Source organism: Pseudophryne corroboree, chromosome 7, assembly GCF_028390025.1.
Source record: "Pseudophryne corroboree isolate aPseCor3 chromosome 7, aPseCor3.hap2, whole genome shotgun sequence".
NCBI classification, from domain to species: domain Eukaryota; kingdom Metazoa; phylum Chordata; class Amphibia; order Anura; family Myobatrachidae; genus Pseudophryne; species Pseudophryne corroboree.
In genome coordinates this window covers 143,540,945-143,556,071 of record NC_086450.1, presented here as the reverse complement: position 1 = coordinate 143,556,071, position 15,127 = coordinate 143,540,945, and the positions used below count along the sequence as shown (strand labels likewise).

General features: G+C 47.4%; 1 protein-coding gene across 1 annotated transcript in view; it reads right to left on the bottom strand.

Moving 5' to 3' along the window:
• The window catches only part of LOC134944818 (protein mono-ADP-ribosyltransferase PARP15-like), a 163,631-nt gene that overhangs the window by 126,092 nt on the left and 22,412 nt on the right, over window positions 1-15,127 (bottom strand). The window contains exons 4-5 of the mRNA XM_063933705.1: window positions 13,555-13,728; window positions 3,372-3,535 (exon numbers count right to left, since the gene is read on the bottom strand). Coding sequence (XP_063789775.1) covers window positions 3,372-3,535; window positions 13,555-13,728 — 338 coding nt within the window. The remainder of the gene's footprint in view (window positions 1-3,371; window positions 3,536-13,554; window positions 13,729-15,127) is intronic.

The following is a 15,127-nucleotide window of genomic DNA, read 5'->3' as shown; positions in this document are numbered from 1 at the left end:
GGATTTAGTGGTCAGTGGACTGCTTCCGCTGTCACCCAAAGTTTTTGAACTTGTCACTGACTTATGATGAATGCGCTGCAGGTGACGTATAAGGGAGGATGTTCCGAGGTGGTTAACGTCCTTACCCCTACTTATTACAGCTTGACAAAGGCAACACACGGCTTGACACCTGTTGTCCGCATTTGTGTTGAAATAATTCCACACCGAATAGCTGATTTTTTTCGTATTTTGACCAGGCATGTCAAGGGCCATATTCCTCCCACGGACAACAGGTGTCTCCCCGGGTGCCTGACTTAAACAAACCACCTCACCATCAGAATCCTCCTTGTCAATTTCCTCCCCAGCGCCAGCAACACCCATATCCTCATCCTGGTGTACTTCAACAGTGACATCTTCAATTTGACTATCAGGAACTGGACTGCGGGTGCTCCTTCCAGCACTTGCAGGGGGCGTGCAAATGGTGGAAGGAGCAAGCTCTTCCCGTCCAGTGTTTGGAAGGTCAGGCATCGCAACCAACACAATTGGACTCTCCTTGGGGATTTGTGATTTTGAAGAACGCACAGTTCTTTGCTGTGCTTTTGCCAGCTTAAGTCTTTTCTTTTTTCTAGCGAGAGGATGAGTGCTTCCATCCTCATTTGAAGCTGAACCACTAGCCATGAACATAGGCCAGGGCCTCAGCCATTCCTTGCCTCTCCGTGTCGTAAATGGCATATTGGCAAGTTTACGCTTCTCCTCAGACGCTTTTAATTTTGATTTTTGGGTCATTTTACTGAACTTTTGTGTTTTGGATTTTACATGCTCTCCACTATGACATTGGGCATCGGCCTTGGCAGACGACGTTGATGGCATTTCATCGTCTCGGCCATGACTAGTGGCAGCAGCTTCAGCACGAGGTGGAAGTGGATCTTGATCTTTCCCTTTAACCTCCACATTTTTGTTCTCCATTTTTTAATGTGTGGAATTATATGCCAGTATCAATAGCAATGGCCTACTACTATATTTACTGCGCACAACAAAAAGGCACCACAGGTATACAATGTAGATGGATGGATACTAGTATACTTTATGGATGACGAGTGACGACACAGAGGTAGGTACACAGCACGCAGTGGCCTACCGTACTGCTATATACAGTATACTGGACCTGGTGGACACTGTCAGCAAACTGCTAAACTAGTCTAAAAAAAAGGCACCACAGGTATACAATGTAGATGGATGGATACTAGTATACTTTATGGATGACGAGTGACGACACAGAGGTAGGTACACAGCACGCAGTGGCCTACCGTACTGCTATATACAGTATACTGGACCTGGTGGACACTGTCAGCAAACTGCTAAACTAGTCTAAAAAAAAAGGCACCACAGGTATACAATGTAGATGGATGGATACTAGTATACTTTATGGATGACGAGTGACGACACAGAGGTAGGTACACAGCACGCAGTGGCCTACCGTACTGCTATATACAGTATACTGGACCTGGTGGACACTGTCAGCAAACTGCTAAACTAGTCTAAAAAAAAGGCACCACAGGTATACAATGTAGATGGATGGATACTAGTATACTTTATGGATGACGAGTGACGACACAGAGGTAGGTACACAGCACGCAGTGGCCTACCGTACTGCTATATACAGTATACTGGACCTGGTGGACACTGTCAGCAAACTGCTAAACTAGTCTAAAAAAAAAGGCACCACAGGTATACAATGTAGATGGATGGATAGTATACTTAATGGATGACGAGTGACGACACAGAGGTAGGTACAGCAGTGGCCTACCGTACTGCTATATATAGTATACTGGACCTGGTGGACACTGTCAGCAAACTGCTAAACTAAAATGAACCACAGGTATAGGAATGTAGATGGATAGTATACTTAATGGATGACGACACAGAGGTAGGTACAGCAGTGCACTCTGCACTGTACTCCTCCTATATATAATATTAATTATACTGGTGGTCCCCAGTCCCCACAATAAAGCAGCACACTGTGAGCACAGATATGGAGTGTTTTTAAGGCAGACAAACGTATACTGGTGGTCACTGTCAGCAAAACTCTGCACTGTACTCCTGCTATAGCTGCTCCCCAGTCCCCATAATTAAGCAGTGTGAGCACTCAGCACAGATATATCATGCAGCACACTGAGCACAGATATGGTATGGAGCGTTTTTTTCAGGCAGAGAACGGATAAAAAAAACTAAACTCTGCACTGTACTTCTCCTAACAGCTGCTCCCCAATCCTCCCCACAATTATAGTAATAAACAAGCACAAGCAATCAAATCAACTGTCTTCTGACTTCTACTAAACGGAGAGGACGCCAGCCACGTCCTCTCCCTATCATCTCCAATGCACATGTGAAAAAATGGCAGCGACGCGCGGCTGCTTATAGAATCCGAATCTCGCGAGAATCCGACAGCGGGATGATGACGTTCGGGCGCGCTCGGGTTAGCCGAGCAAGGCGGGAGGATCCGAGTCTGCTCGGACCCGTGTAAAAAAGGTAAAGCTCGGGTGGGTTCGGTTTCTCGGAAACCGAACCCGCTCATCACTAAATTTAACACAAAGTATGGATACATTTTGCAGATTTAAAAGTGCATGTAAATATTGTATTTTGCTATTATTTCTTGCAGCTGCACTGTATATTAAACACTACTGGGATTACATAAATTAGATTATTCTCAAGCCTGATTTGTGGAGCTTTCCTTTAATTGGGTTCAGGATCTTACCCACCACCTACCTGGTGACAGAGATATCTATCTATAGATGAGGCTGTCATTAGCTTGTCCAAAAACGGGTCACATGTGTAATTCTAAGGCTCACGGGTGCGTACATGGTGCAAACTTTACAGAGTACATTTTCAGCTGAACTCAGTAGGAAATAGTGGGGAGGTCAGGGGGTGCTGTGAGGGAACAGGGTGAGAGGAGAAAGGATAGCCGACAAAGGAGAGGACAATAGGTGGGAGGGGGAAGAGGTGAGGAACATATGAAGGGGGAATTGAGAAGGGCACAGGGTCGGTCCCTGAGGAGGGGCCATCCCACAGTACCTAGCCAGACACTGTAGAGGCTGGAGCTCGATGGGGACAGTGGGCCCTGGAGGCAGGCAGAGAAGGGATTTGGGGCGGGAGGAGGTGGAGTAGACTGGAAAGGGTATAATTTCACTCCTGACATGCCACATATTAGCTGTAGATTGCAGCTGCACTGCATCCCTCAACAAAGTACTTTTACTAGCACCCCTCAAATATTTGGGGCGGGGGAGAGATCACCAAATCTAAATACAAGCTATACCAAAAAAAAAAAATGTTTTACAAAATGGTTGTGACTGTTAACTGAATACATATATTCTGAAACATTAATTTAAATTTACCTGGTAATTTTGAAAAAAATTTAAATATTCTTTATAAACATCTGGATCAAACACAACAATAATGATGTCTGAAATACTGGTCATAGTGGCAGGATCAGCAAGGTACTCCTCAATGCCTCTTGTAATCAATTTCACTGAGTTGATGGGCTCTAGTTTACTGGATCCTGAAACAGACGGTACAAACCAAGTTTAAAAAAAAAGAAACTTCCATTAACCACCTAACTACCGAATTTCTCCCGCAAAACCGCTCAGAAATTGTGGTTACTTATTAAAGTTTAAAAATATTTTTCAATAATAGATTAAAATATTGAATTTAAAAAATAGGGGGTGTTTTGCACCCCCCACCCCCCTCTTGTCCATAGGCATCCATCATAAAATATCTTCCCAACCCCCCCATGGCAACTGAACACCCAGTGATCTTAAATCCTAATAATAGTAACCCCACACACCCTTAATAGCAGGAAATAACAGAAAATCCATGCTTTGTAACCCCTCCTCTCTATAGAAAGACCCTTTTAAGCAACCCCCAACATGTGACCAATGTATTTTATTTTTTATTATTTTACCCCATCACCTTTAAAATCATTTGGCTTTTGTATTTGATATTTCCCCTCCCCCAACCCCATTTGCTTTTGATTCCCCCCTGTCATCACAGCACCCCCTCCGCCTCCGCCTCATGCAGAGCACAGCAGTGCACTCCAACACAGCATGCGCACCAGAAAGCCAACGGCATTCTGAGGAGTGATTCTGGAAGTGATGTCGACTGTCAGAAACCGGCCCATCACTCTGGGGGATCCAGGGAGCCAGAGGAGATCCGTTCTGCACGGTCTCCCCATTCTTACAGGACGGAGACACAGCAGGGCGGGGCGGGGCGGCGCGTCTCATGTAAAATTAATAATTACAGCAAACAATAGTGGAAAAATAAACATGATATGTGTAAAACACTAGAGATATATCTATGAACACAGTGCAGACCCCAGAAGGCTAGACATAGCTATACATACAACATATACAATGGCAATAATCTTTTAGGCTCCAGATAATGATAAGTCATAGATGTGCACATGGTGTGTGCATTTGCACAACCTTTTGGGCAGGTCCAATAACACTTATGTGCCATGCGAGTTACAAAGCAGAGGACAACACTCCACATACTGTGCTCTCCCACCTTTCTGCTCTGCATGGACAGTTGAGCTAGGCTACAGCAGCTATGGTAACTGGCATGTGAGAGCAGTGTGGTCGTGTTGTAGTAGGGTATGCCGGCGATCAGCATACCGGCACCGGAATTCCAAACGCCGGCATACTGACAGCTGGGCGAGCGCAAATGAGCCCCTTGCTGGCTCGCTGCGGTCGCCATGCTGCGGGCACGGTAGCGCGTCTATTCTCCCTCCAGGGGGATCGTGGACCCCCAAGAGGGAGAAAAAGTGTCGGTATGCTGGGTGTCGGGATTCCGGCGCCAGTATACTGTGCGCCGTGATCCCGACAGCCGGCAAACTGAAGACCACCCGTGTGGTCGGATGTAAGCGCAGTGTAATGGCATGAGCTGGGCAGTCTGGTGGCATAAGTTGACAGTCTTGTGGCATGTGAAGGCAGTTTGGTAGCATATGTGAGCAGTCTGATTTGGGCAATCTGGTGGAATGTGGTGGCAGTCTGGAGGGGGCATGCAATGGACTCTGACTCCCTCTTACCAGGTCAAGCCAGTCCATTCATCTGCTGGGGCACGCCCACTCGCCACTACAGTACACATATACATACTGAGTCTGGTTGGCTTCTGGAGAATTGGTCCTATTTCTGGGATCTGAATTGCATGGGCGCCACCATATTGGATTGATCAGCTGACTCCAGTTTTTACTATCTTCCATATGACCAGAGGCCCCTATTTCAGATCAGTGCACCCTATTTAAACCCCTTACTTGCATCTCCTCATTGCCAGTACAACGTGTATCTTACCAGTTCCTGGTTCCAGTATCAGCAGCTCCGCTTCCTGATTCTTGGTTTGGTGCACACTCAAGTTCCTGTTCTCAGCTCCAACTTCTCCTAGCTTGTCTCTGTCTGCAAACCTGTGCAGCTCCCACACTGCTTATAAACTCAAGCTAGTAAAACTTGTGCAAATAATCACTGCAAACCCATGCAGATTCTACACTGCTCATCATATCCAGCTATAAAATCTGTGCAGATAACCTCTGCAATCCTGTGCAGTTACCACTGCTGTTCTGTGCAATTTCAGTCTGCTATCATTCCTATATCCAGTACCTGAATGCAAAGTGCATATTCATCACCTGTGTGCATTCATTCACAGCCTGCAGAGTGCACACCCATAACCTGTATGCATTACCACTGTGGGCCTAATTCATGTTTGTACGTACATGTCTACGTAATTGTGATTTTTCAGGCTACGGACTTGCTAATCATCACAAGTGAAGCTGCCCCCCAAAAAAGAATAGAGACGCCCTTTGGAGACATCACAAACTTCTTAGCAACTGCGTACAGTACACATTTGCAGTGTTGATGCAATAACGAGGAACATCGACATCCCGAGTGAGTCTATGGTCACACAGACTGGCCGCGGTAGTTGCGACGCTGGTGCTATGTTTCTCTGCGTACTTGATCGCAGCAAAAGGCATATACATGCCCGAAAAATGCCTGTGACATGCCTGCAGTTTTGCCGCCACTCCCCATTACCTCCCCCAAAGGTCCCTTCCTGGCAATCGCTCTGTGTTACAAATCTCCCTGTGAGCGGCATTGGAAGGTACCATGGCATGTATGCAGTGTGAACCCAGCACATGTGCAGAGTCAGACTACCAATAATTACTCAGTTGCGTGAACATCAGCATTGCATACAAACATGAATTAGGTCCAGAGTACACAACCTATACTTATGTAAGAATACCATCCATTACCAGCAGGGTGTCAACCCTCACGAGTGTCTGCAATGACTTAACTAGCAGAGACTATAGGGGTCATTCCGAGTTAATCACTCGCTAGCAGTTTTTATCAGCCGTGCAAATGCTATGCCGCCGCCCACTGGGAGTGTATTTTAGCTTAGTAGAAGTGCAAAAGTTTTTATCGCAGAGCGCCTGCAAAAAATGTTTGTGTAGTTTCAGAGTAGCTCAAAACCTACTCAGCGCTTGCGATCACTTCAGACTATTTAGTGCCGGATTTGACATCACACACCCACCCAGCGTTCGCCCAGCCACGCCTGCGTTTTCACTGGCACTCCTGCGTTTTTCCGAACACTCCCTGAAAATGGTCAGTTGCCACCCAGAAACGCCCACTTCATGTCAATCACTCTGCGGCAACCAGTGCGACTGAAATGCATCGCTAGACCCTGTGCAAAACTGCATCGTTCATTGTGCCCGTACGTCGCGCATGCGCATTGCGCCGCATACGCATAACTGCCGTTTTTTAGCCTGATCGCTGCACTGCAAACAAATGCAGCTAGCGATCAACTCGGAATGACCACCTATGCCTGTACACCTGATTGCAAGGTCCTCCAACAAGTGCCTGCTTCCATTGCAGGTTAGGAAACCTGTTACTCTCACCTTAGTGCTTCATTCTGACTTCCATTTCTGTTCAATTCTGGTTCTCTGGGACTAGATACTGTGATATTACTGTATACAGAAGAGCGTCATAAGACCTCCTAAATTTGTTCAGTTCAGGCCCAACCAGTTCTTGTCCAGTGGTCTCAGTCTAGAGCCCAAACAAAATACAGCTCTTGACAGATGGCATGTGGGGACAGTCTGGTGGTATGCAGGGACAGTCTAAAAGCATGTAATGGGTACGTGGGCAAGTCTGATGGCCCTGTGGAGAGGTTCAGTAGTCATGTGGGTTGTCTGATGAGCATGTGGTCATATGTAATGGCATGAGGCAATTAACAACATTTTCTCTCAGGTCCAATAGTCCCTCAACCTCGATTATGGTTGCAGTGGAATCAGAGTATTTGGACACTAGACACAGCAGGGAGGTAAGAATTGTGCAAATTTTAATATTTTTGTGAACATTTTGATATGCTGGGGAGCCATGATAAGGATTAGGAGGCAACGTGAAGATGATGTGAGTGGTCTGTATGGGGAGTGTGTGTGCGTGTGTGTGTGTATGTGGGGGGGGTTATTATTGCCCGCAAATCCCTTATCAAGACCTTCGCGCACTACTATGGTGAAAGTCCTACTCTTACTGGTAGATAAAATATATGGAGACTGTATTGCTGTGATTCCCTGATAGTCAAAAGCAAATTCAGTTTGTTGGAATTATAAGTGTACATGCAATAGCAGAGAAGTCTACACACCAGCGGAATTTTCCTTACCCAAATACTAGGCCAGTAACTTAACCAGTAGTGTGGTTTATTGAGAATTTATTAAGGTGTAGGTACATCTGTACTCACTGTGGTCACACTGGTAAAGAGCATGAAGTGGAGCTTGTAGAGGAGCAAGGTTGTCACAGCTTACCAGCCTGGAGACTGTATATCACAGGTGGATAGCGGTGCAGAATGCTGGAACAGCAAAGATACGGGCGCAAGGCAGGTCTCTTGGAGCTAAAGGGGACACATCCGTCTTCCACTATGTCCCTCTACATCAGAGCTGGCCAAACCAGTCCTCGAGATCTACCAACAGTTCACATTTTCCAGACCACCTAGCTGGTGCACAGGTGTAGTCATTACTAATTAAGATGTGCTGCATTCATTCCTAACTGACAATTCTACAGATCTCCAGGAGGCCTGGAAAAATAAGATTTTACTTACCGGTAAATCTATTTCTCGTAATCCGTAGAGGATGCTGAGGACTCCGTAAGGACCATGGGGAGAGACGGGCTCCGCAGGAGACATGGGCACTTTAAGAAATAATTTAGTTCCTGGTGTGCACTGGCTCCTCCCTCTCTGACCCTCCTCCAGACCTCAGTTAGAGAACTGTGCCCAGAGGAGATGGACAGTACGAGGAAAGGATTTTTGTTAATCCAAGGGCAAGATTCATACCAGCCACACCAATCACACCGTATAACTTGTGATAACAATCCAGTAAACAGTATGACAATAACATAGCATCAGTTCACGCCAGATGCAACAATAACGTAACCCTTATTGAAGCAATAACTATATACAAGTATTGCAGAAGAAGTCCGCACTTGGGACGGGCGCCCAGCATCCTCTACGGACTACGAGAAATAGATTTACCGGTAAGTAAAATCTTATTTTCTCTAACGTCCTAGAGGATGCCGAGGACTCCATAAGGACCATGGGGATTATACCAAAGCTACCAAATGGGCAGGAGAGTGCGGATGACTCTGCAGCACCGATTGAGCAAACATGAGGTCCTCCTCAGCCAGGGTATCAAACTTATAGAATTTTGCAAAAGTGTTTGTACCCGACCAAGTAGCAGCTCGACACAGCTGTAGTGCCGAGACCCCTCGGGCAGCCGCCCAAGAAGAGCCCACTTTCCTAGTGGAATGGGCCTTGATCGATTTAGGTAACGGCAATCCTGCCGTAGAATGCGCCTGCTGAATCGTGTTACAGATCCAGCGAGCAAGAGTCTGCTTTGAAGCAGGGCCGCCAAGCTTGTTGGCTGCATACAGAACAAACAGTGCTTCTGTTTTTTGGACTCTAGCCGTCCTGGCTACATAAATTTTCAAAGCCCTGACCACATCAAGGGACTCGGAATCCTCTAAGTCCCGTGTAGCCACAGGCACCACAATAGGTTGGTTCATATGAAAGGATGAAACCACTTTTGGCAGGAACTGAGGACGTGTCCGCAATTCCGCTCTATCCATATGGAAAACCAGATAGCGGCTTTTATGTGATAAAGCCGCTAATTCCGACACTCGCCTAGCCGAAGCCAGGGCTAATAACTTGACCACCTTCCAAGTGAGATATTTCAACTCCACCGTTTTCAGTGGTTCAAACCAGTGTGACTTTAGGAAGCCCAAGACCACATTAAGGTCCCAAGGCGCCACCGGAGGCACAAATGGAGGCTGAATATGCAGTACTCCCTTAACAAAAGTCTGAACTTCTGGGAGAGAAGCCAATTCTTTTTGAAAGAAAATGGATAGGGCCAAAATCTGGACCTTAATGGAGCCTAATTTAAGGCCCAAATCCACTCCAGTTTGTAGGAAGTGAAGGAAACGGCCCAGATGGAATTCTTCCGTAGGAGCATTCCTGGCCTCACACCAAGAAACATATCTTCGCCATATACGGTGATAATGTTTTGCTGTTACTTCCTTCCTAGCCTTTATCAGCGTAGGGATAACCTCCACCAGAATACCTTTTTCCGCTAGGATCCGGCGTTCAACCGCCATGCCGTCAAACGCAGCCGCGGTAAGTCTTGGAACAGACAGGGACCCTGTTGCAACAGGTCCTGCCTTAGAGGAAGAGGCCAGGGATCTTCCATGAGCATTTCCTGCAGATCTGGATACCAGGTCCGTCGTGGCCAATCTGGAACAACGAGGATTGTTCTCACTCCTTTTCTTCTTACTATTCTCAACACCTTTGGTATGAGAGGAAGAGGAGGAAATACATAGATGGACCGGAACACCCACGGTGTCACGAGGGCTTCTACCGCTACTGCCTGAGGGTCTCTTGACCTGGCGCAATAACTCTGCAGCTTTTTGTTGGGCTAACATATATTATCAGGAGTAACGAGAGGTGGTGGTGGGGTACTCTTTTATTAGGCATGGGCACCTTGGAGGGCACGGCAGGGGATTATCCCCCCAGTGCCGCAGCAGCAGCACATCGGGCAGCAGCTTCTCTCCCCAGCACACGCTGCTATGTGCTGGGATGTTCCATTCTCCCTGCATGATGTGCAGGGGAAAGCAATCGCAATGATAGCACCCCACCGATCATCTCCAGTACGTGACCCCGTTCCCACTCTTGACAGCCCTACATATTAAATACTGGTTTAAAACACACTACAGTATGGCTGATTCTGAGGTAGGAGCAAAGCAAAATAAACTACTGAATTTGTATTTTGAACAAGCTGTGGCTCAATGCAAGGAGTGCAAATACAGCACATTTATTTATTTTTGTGTTTTTTGCATGCAGGGTAATACTAGCTGCTTTTGCATGTAGCCCATGAATGCTAGATAGCTTATTTTTTAGCACAGCAATTTACAGTGTAGTCTGGATACACCTCTCACATCTAAATCACTCAGCACTTTGTAAATCTGCTCCACCTGCAGGGCAGCATGGGGTTACCCATGTACAAAGAGCCTAATTCAGACCTGATCGCAGCAGCAAATTTGTTAGCTCATGTAGAAAGGGCCTAATTCAGACCAGATCGCAGCAGCAAATTTGTTAGCTAATGGACAAAGGGGGTAAGGTAGATGCTAGAATCAAGTGGGCTAAGGGACCTTTTCCGTTAGGGGGAGGAGCCATGACACAAGGGGGAGGAGCTATGCCAGTGGGATAGTTCCTCTACTATCCACGCCACCAACTATTACCTTTAGTAATCAGGTGGCGAGCGTACTTTTCGGGTACCCTGTTTGCCCGTAGCTCCTCCCTCTGGTGATGTGTCTCCTCCCCTAGGTACGTCAGAAGGTCCCTTTTCCCACTCCGATATAGAATCAACCAAGGGGGTAATTCAGAGTTGATTGCAGCAGCAACTTTGTTGGCAGTTGGGCAAAACCATGTACACTGCAGTGGGGGTAGATATAACATGCAGAGAGAGTTAGATTTGGGTGGGTTATTTTGTTTCTCTGCAGGGTAAATACTGGCTGCTTTATTTTTACACTGCAATTTACATTTCAGTTTGAACACACCCCACCCAAATCTAACTCCCTGCACATGTTATATCTGCCCCCCTCCCCCTGCAGTGCACATGGTTTTGTCCATTAGCTAAGAAATTTGCTGCTGCGATCAGGTGTTTATTAGGCCCAAAAAGTGATTTGCTCTTTTTACTTACAACTAGCGTGGCTCTATCTGTAATATAGAAATTATCCAAACCCCACTACACATCTATATAACGACTCTTTAACTATTTCATATCTACATCCCATTCTGTCTGTGAAGGATAACTCAATATGTATTAATGTTTGAACTATCGGGCTAATTCAGACCTGTTCGCTCACTAGGGTTTTTTTGCAGTCCTGCGTTCGCATAGCCCATGGGGGAGTGTATTTTTGCTTTGCAAGTGTGAGAACGCATGTGTAGCAGAAATGTACAAACAGATTTTGTGCAGTCTCTGCGCAGCCCAGGACTTACTCAGCCGCTGTGAACACTTCAGCCTGTCCGGGAACCCTCCCTGCAAAAGCTTGGACACGCCTACGTTTTCCCAAACACTCCCAGAAAACAGTCAGTTGCCACCAACAAAACGCCTTCTTTCGGTCAATCTCCTTGCGAACGCCCCTGTGAATGGATCCTTTGTACAAACCCATCGCTGAGCGGCGATCTGCTTTGTACCAGTGTGACGCGCCTGCGCACTGCGGTGTATACGCATGCGCAGTTTAGACCTGATTCCCTGCTGTACAAAAACGCAGCCTAGCGATCAGGTCTGAATTAGGCCCTATATTTGTTACTTGGGCTTACAGCACATTTGTGACCATTGCCCTATGTCACTGTAAATTGCTCTTGTTTAAAGAATTGTATTCGTTTTGAACAATACTTTTGTAATGAAAAAGATTATTTTTGCCTTTGGGAAGATAAATATTACACTCAGTGGAACTTTGTACAGGTTGATTCTCCCATATCCAAAATGCTTGTTTTTGGTTATCGGATATTTTCATTTTTTAGAATGCACTTATATATCATGTACACCTTACACACACACAGCTTGAAGGTTATTGTATACAATGGGCCTTATTCTGTATGGACCGCATACTGAAAATGTTATGCCCAGTACGTATGCGTAGGAGCCGCACTGTGCGTGCGCATACAGTGAGATGCGATCACATCTCACTAATGCGAACGCTTCTAACTAATTGATAGGCAGAGGCGTTTACAGGGCGGTCCGGGGTGGAGATAAGGCACTGTGCGGGTGGGAGTGGTGAAAACCGCAGCAGATCTGGAACTTTTTGGGGGGCGGCCGCATGAGATCACACGTGGCTGCTGTGATGGAAAACATGGCCACCTTGTGCCTGCCTTCACAGCCAGGCTGTGCAGGCAGGGGGGCATCCCTAATTCAGCAATGCAATCACAATTGAATGCCATCGCAACGCTGGCAGATATTTGCATGCTGGGCGGCCTTGCCCTGTGCTGGGTGGTCCCCAGCATTCAATCACAAGCAGTTGCAAATTTGCTAATTTAGCAAAACTGCAACTAATGCTGAAAAGATCCAATATTTTTAATAATTTTATGCATGAAACAAATGTTGTGTACATTGGGGTTGGTACTGGGAGACCGGCGGCCGGGATCCCGAAGGTCAGTATACAGACCCGGGATCCCAGCCACAGAATGCTGGCAAGGGGGGAACGAGTGCAACAAAGCCCCTTGAGGGCTCGCTACGCTCGCCACGCACTCTATGGGTGTCGTGGACAACCACGAGTAGGAATAGTCCCTGTTAGTTGGCATGCTGACTGTTGGGTTTTCCCCAGCTCGGAATTCTGGCATTGGTATAGTGACTGTCGGTCGGGAACAGCTTCCCGTACATTGAACCATAAGAAAGCAAAGGTGTCACTATCTCAGTCACGCTCACAAAATACAGAATTTTGGAGAGACTCAGGGCGGGATGTGTTAACATACATCGCTGCCCCTCGCCACCCTTCGCAGCAATGTTGATCGCATATGTACTAACATATGCAATCAACATCGCAATTCGGTGACGGAGGCCCTCCGCGATACCTGTAAGGTGGTGTGCGGGGGGGTCTCCATCACCTCCCTGGGCTCTCCTTCTCCTCAGCTGCCGGGAACAAGGCAGCAAGCTGTCTCCGGCGCCTCCTCCTCCACCCAGCACCCATGGTCCAGGCTGACTGGAGGAAGGTATGCCGGGGAGGAGGGGGGGGTCAGCATCTGCGGCAGGGGGTGGCGGAGGAGGCGGGTTGCGGTGGCCAGCGATAAGAAGCCCATAGGCTTCTAGATGGCGACGAAAAACTGGCAGTCGGGTCTTAGTATATTTGAAAATGCAGTAAAACCCCCGAAAACAGAGGTTTTACCACATTTTTCCCTTGGTACATCCCACCCTCAACCTGTATATATTTACACATTGACAACTAGTTCATGTACTTTGAGCTTGAAGTAATATGTGTCTGCCATTTTTTTCCTTACCTGTACCAATTGCTGGGAGACTTACAGTTGTCACATAGTGTTGGTCACACGCTTTTAGTGCTTTTTTTACCGATTCCACAATGGCATGTGGTTTAACATTAATCAGGTGAATTATCTTTCGGCATTTCAGATTTCCAGCTGAAGTTACAACAATTCCATCACTGGGGAGTTTACCTAAAATACATTGTGGGGAAAAATGTAATATACTACTTTGCATTTTAAGACATATTTTAGAAAATTCTACCTATCCAACATACACCATGTTACCTATAGCCAAAGTGTCTGAGGGATGCAATCGCTATGTGACTGACAGCGGTGGCCGTCAGGGTAGTCACTGACACGTTTTGGGGGAGAGGTCCAGACAACGCAGACGTGTCCGGACCGTTTTCAAGGGCCATGCTGCGTATGCAGGGGATATTCCTCAATTTCCCGTTCTGCTTTGCGATCGAATCGCTGAGCGGCAGGGGTTAAAGTGAGCCGGAACGGGGCGGAACTGTGTTCCGTCAGTTCCACTTGGAGACGGAACGCAGTTCCGCCTCCTCCGGCTCACCTAACCCGATGTCCCGCTGCTGCAGGGAGATGCCGGGCGCCCACTTAGATTGCGTTACCAGCGGGAGACCGACTATCTCTGCAGCGGAAGCCGGAGGCAGGAGCTCACTATTGAGCGCCAGGTTCCGGCTTTGTCAGTGCGTGCACGCTATGGGAGAGACGTCATGACATCTCTCCCATAGTGCCGAGGAGTGGAAGCCGAGAAGACTGCGGCGGGAGCGGGGCTTGGTGAGTATGGTGTCTCTCCCCCCCCCCTTCCCATATGTGTACTAGCGGCACTTCTACTGGGGGGCAAGCTACTGGGGGCAACCTCCTGGGGGCAAACTACACAGGGTCAAACTACTGGGGCATTACTACTGGGGGGCTTTACTACTGGGGGCAAACTACAAGGGGGCAAGCTACAAAGGGGCAAACTACTGGGGGCATTACTACTGGGGTCATAACTACAGAGGCATTACTACAAGGGGGCAAACTACAGGGGGACTAAACTACTGGCAGCATTACTACTTGGGGGCATTACTACTGGGGGCATTACTACTGGGGACATAACTACAGGGGGGCATTGCTACAAGATGGCAAACTACTGGGGCATTACCACTGGGAGGCTAAACAAAGGGGGAAGGGGAGTAAACTACTGGGGGCATAACTACTGGGGCTAAACTACAGGGTGCTAAACGACTGGGGGTATTACTACAGGCAACATTACTACTGGGGGCAATACTACACAGGGGCATTACCATTAAGGGCATTACTGATGGGGTGCACTACTAATGAGGGCATTGTAAAGGGGGCACTTCATAAGGGGCACCACTCCTGGGGACATAAGGGGCACTACTATTGCAGGCATTGCATAAGGGGCACTACTACTGTGGGCATTGTATAAGGAGTGCTACTGCTGTTGGCATTACTGTATGTGTATTACGGCGTGCTACCAGTGCTCGAAGTGGGCCTATATACAACGGTATGGTATACCGGCACTTCTTCAAGCACTGCAGGGCCGACAAAGAAGCTGAGCTCCTGATCC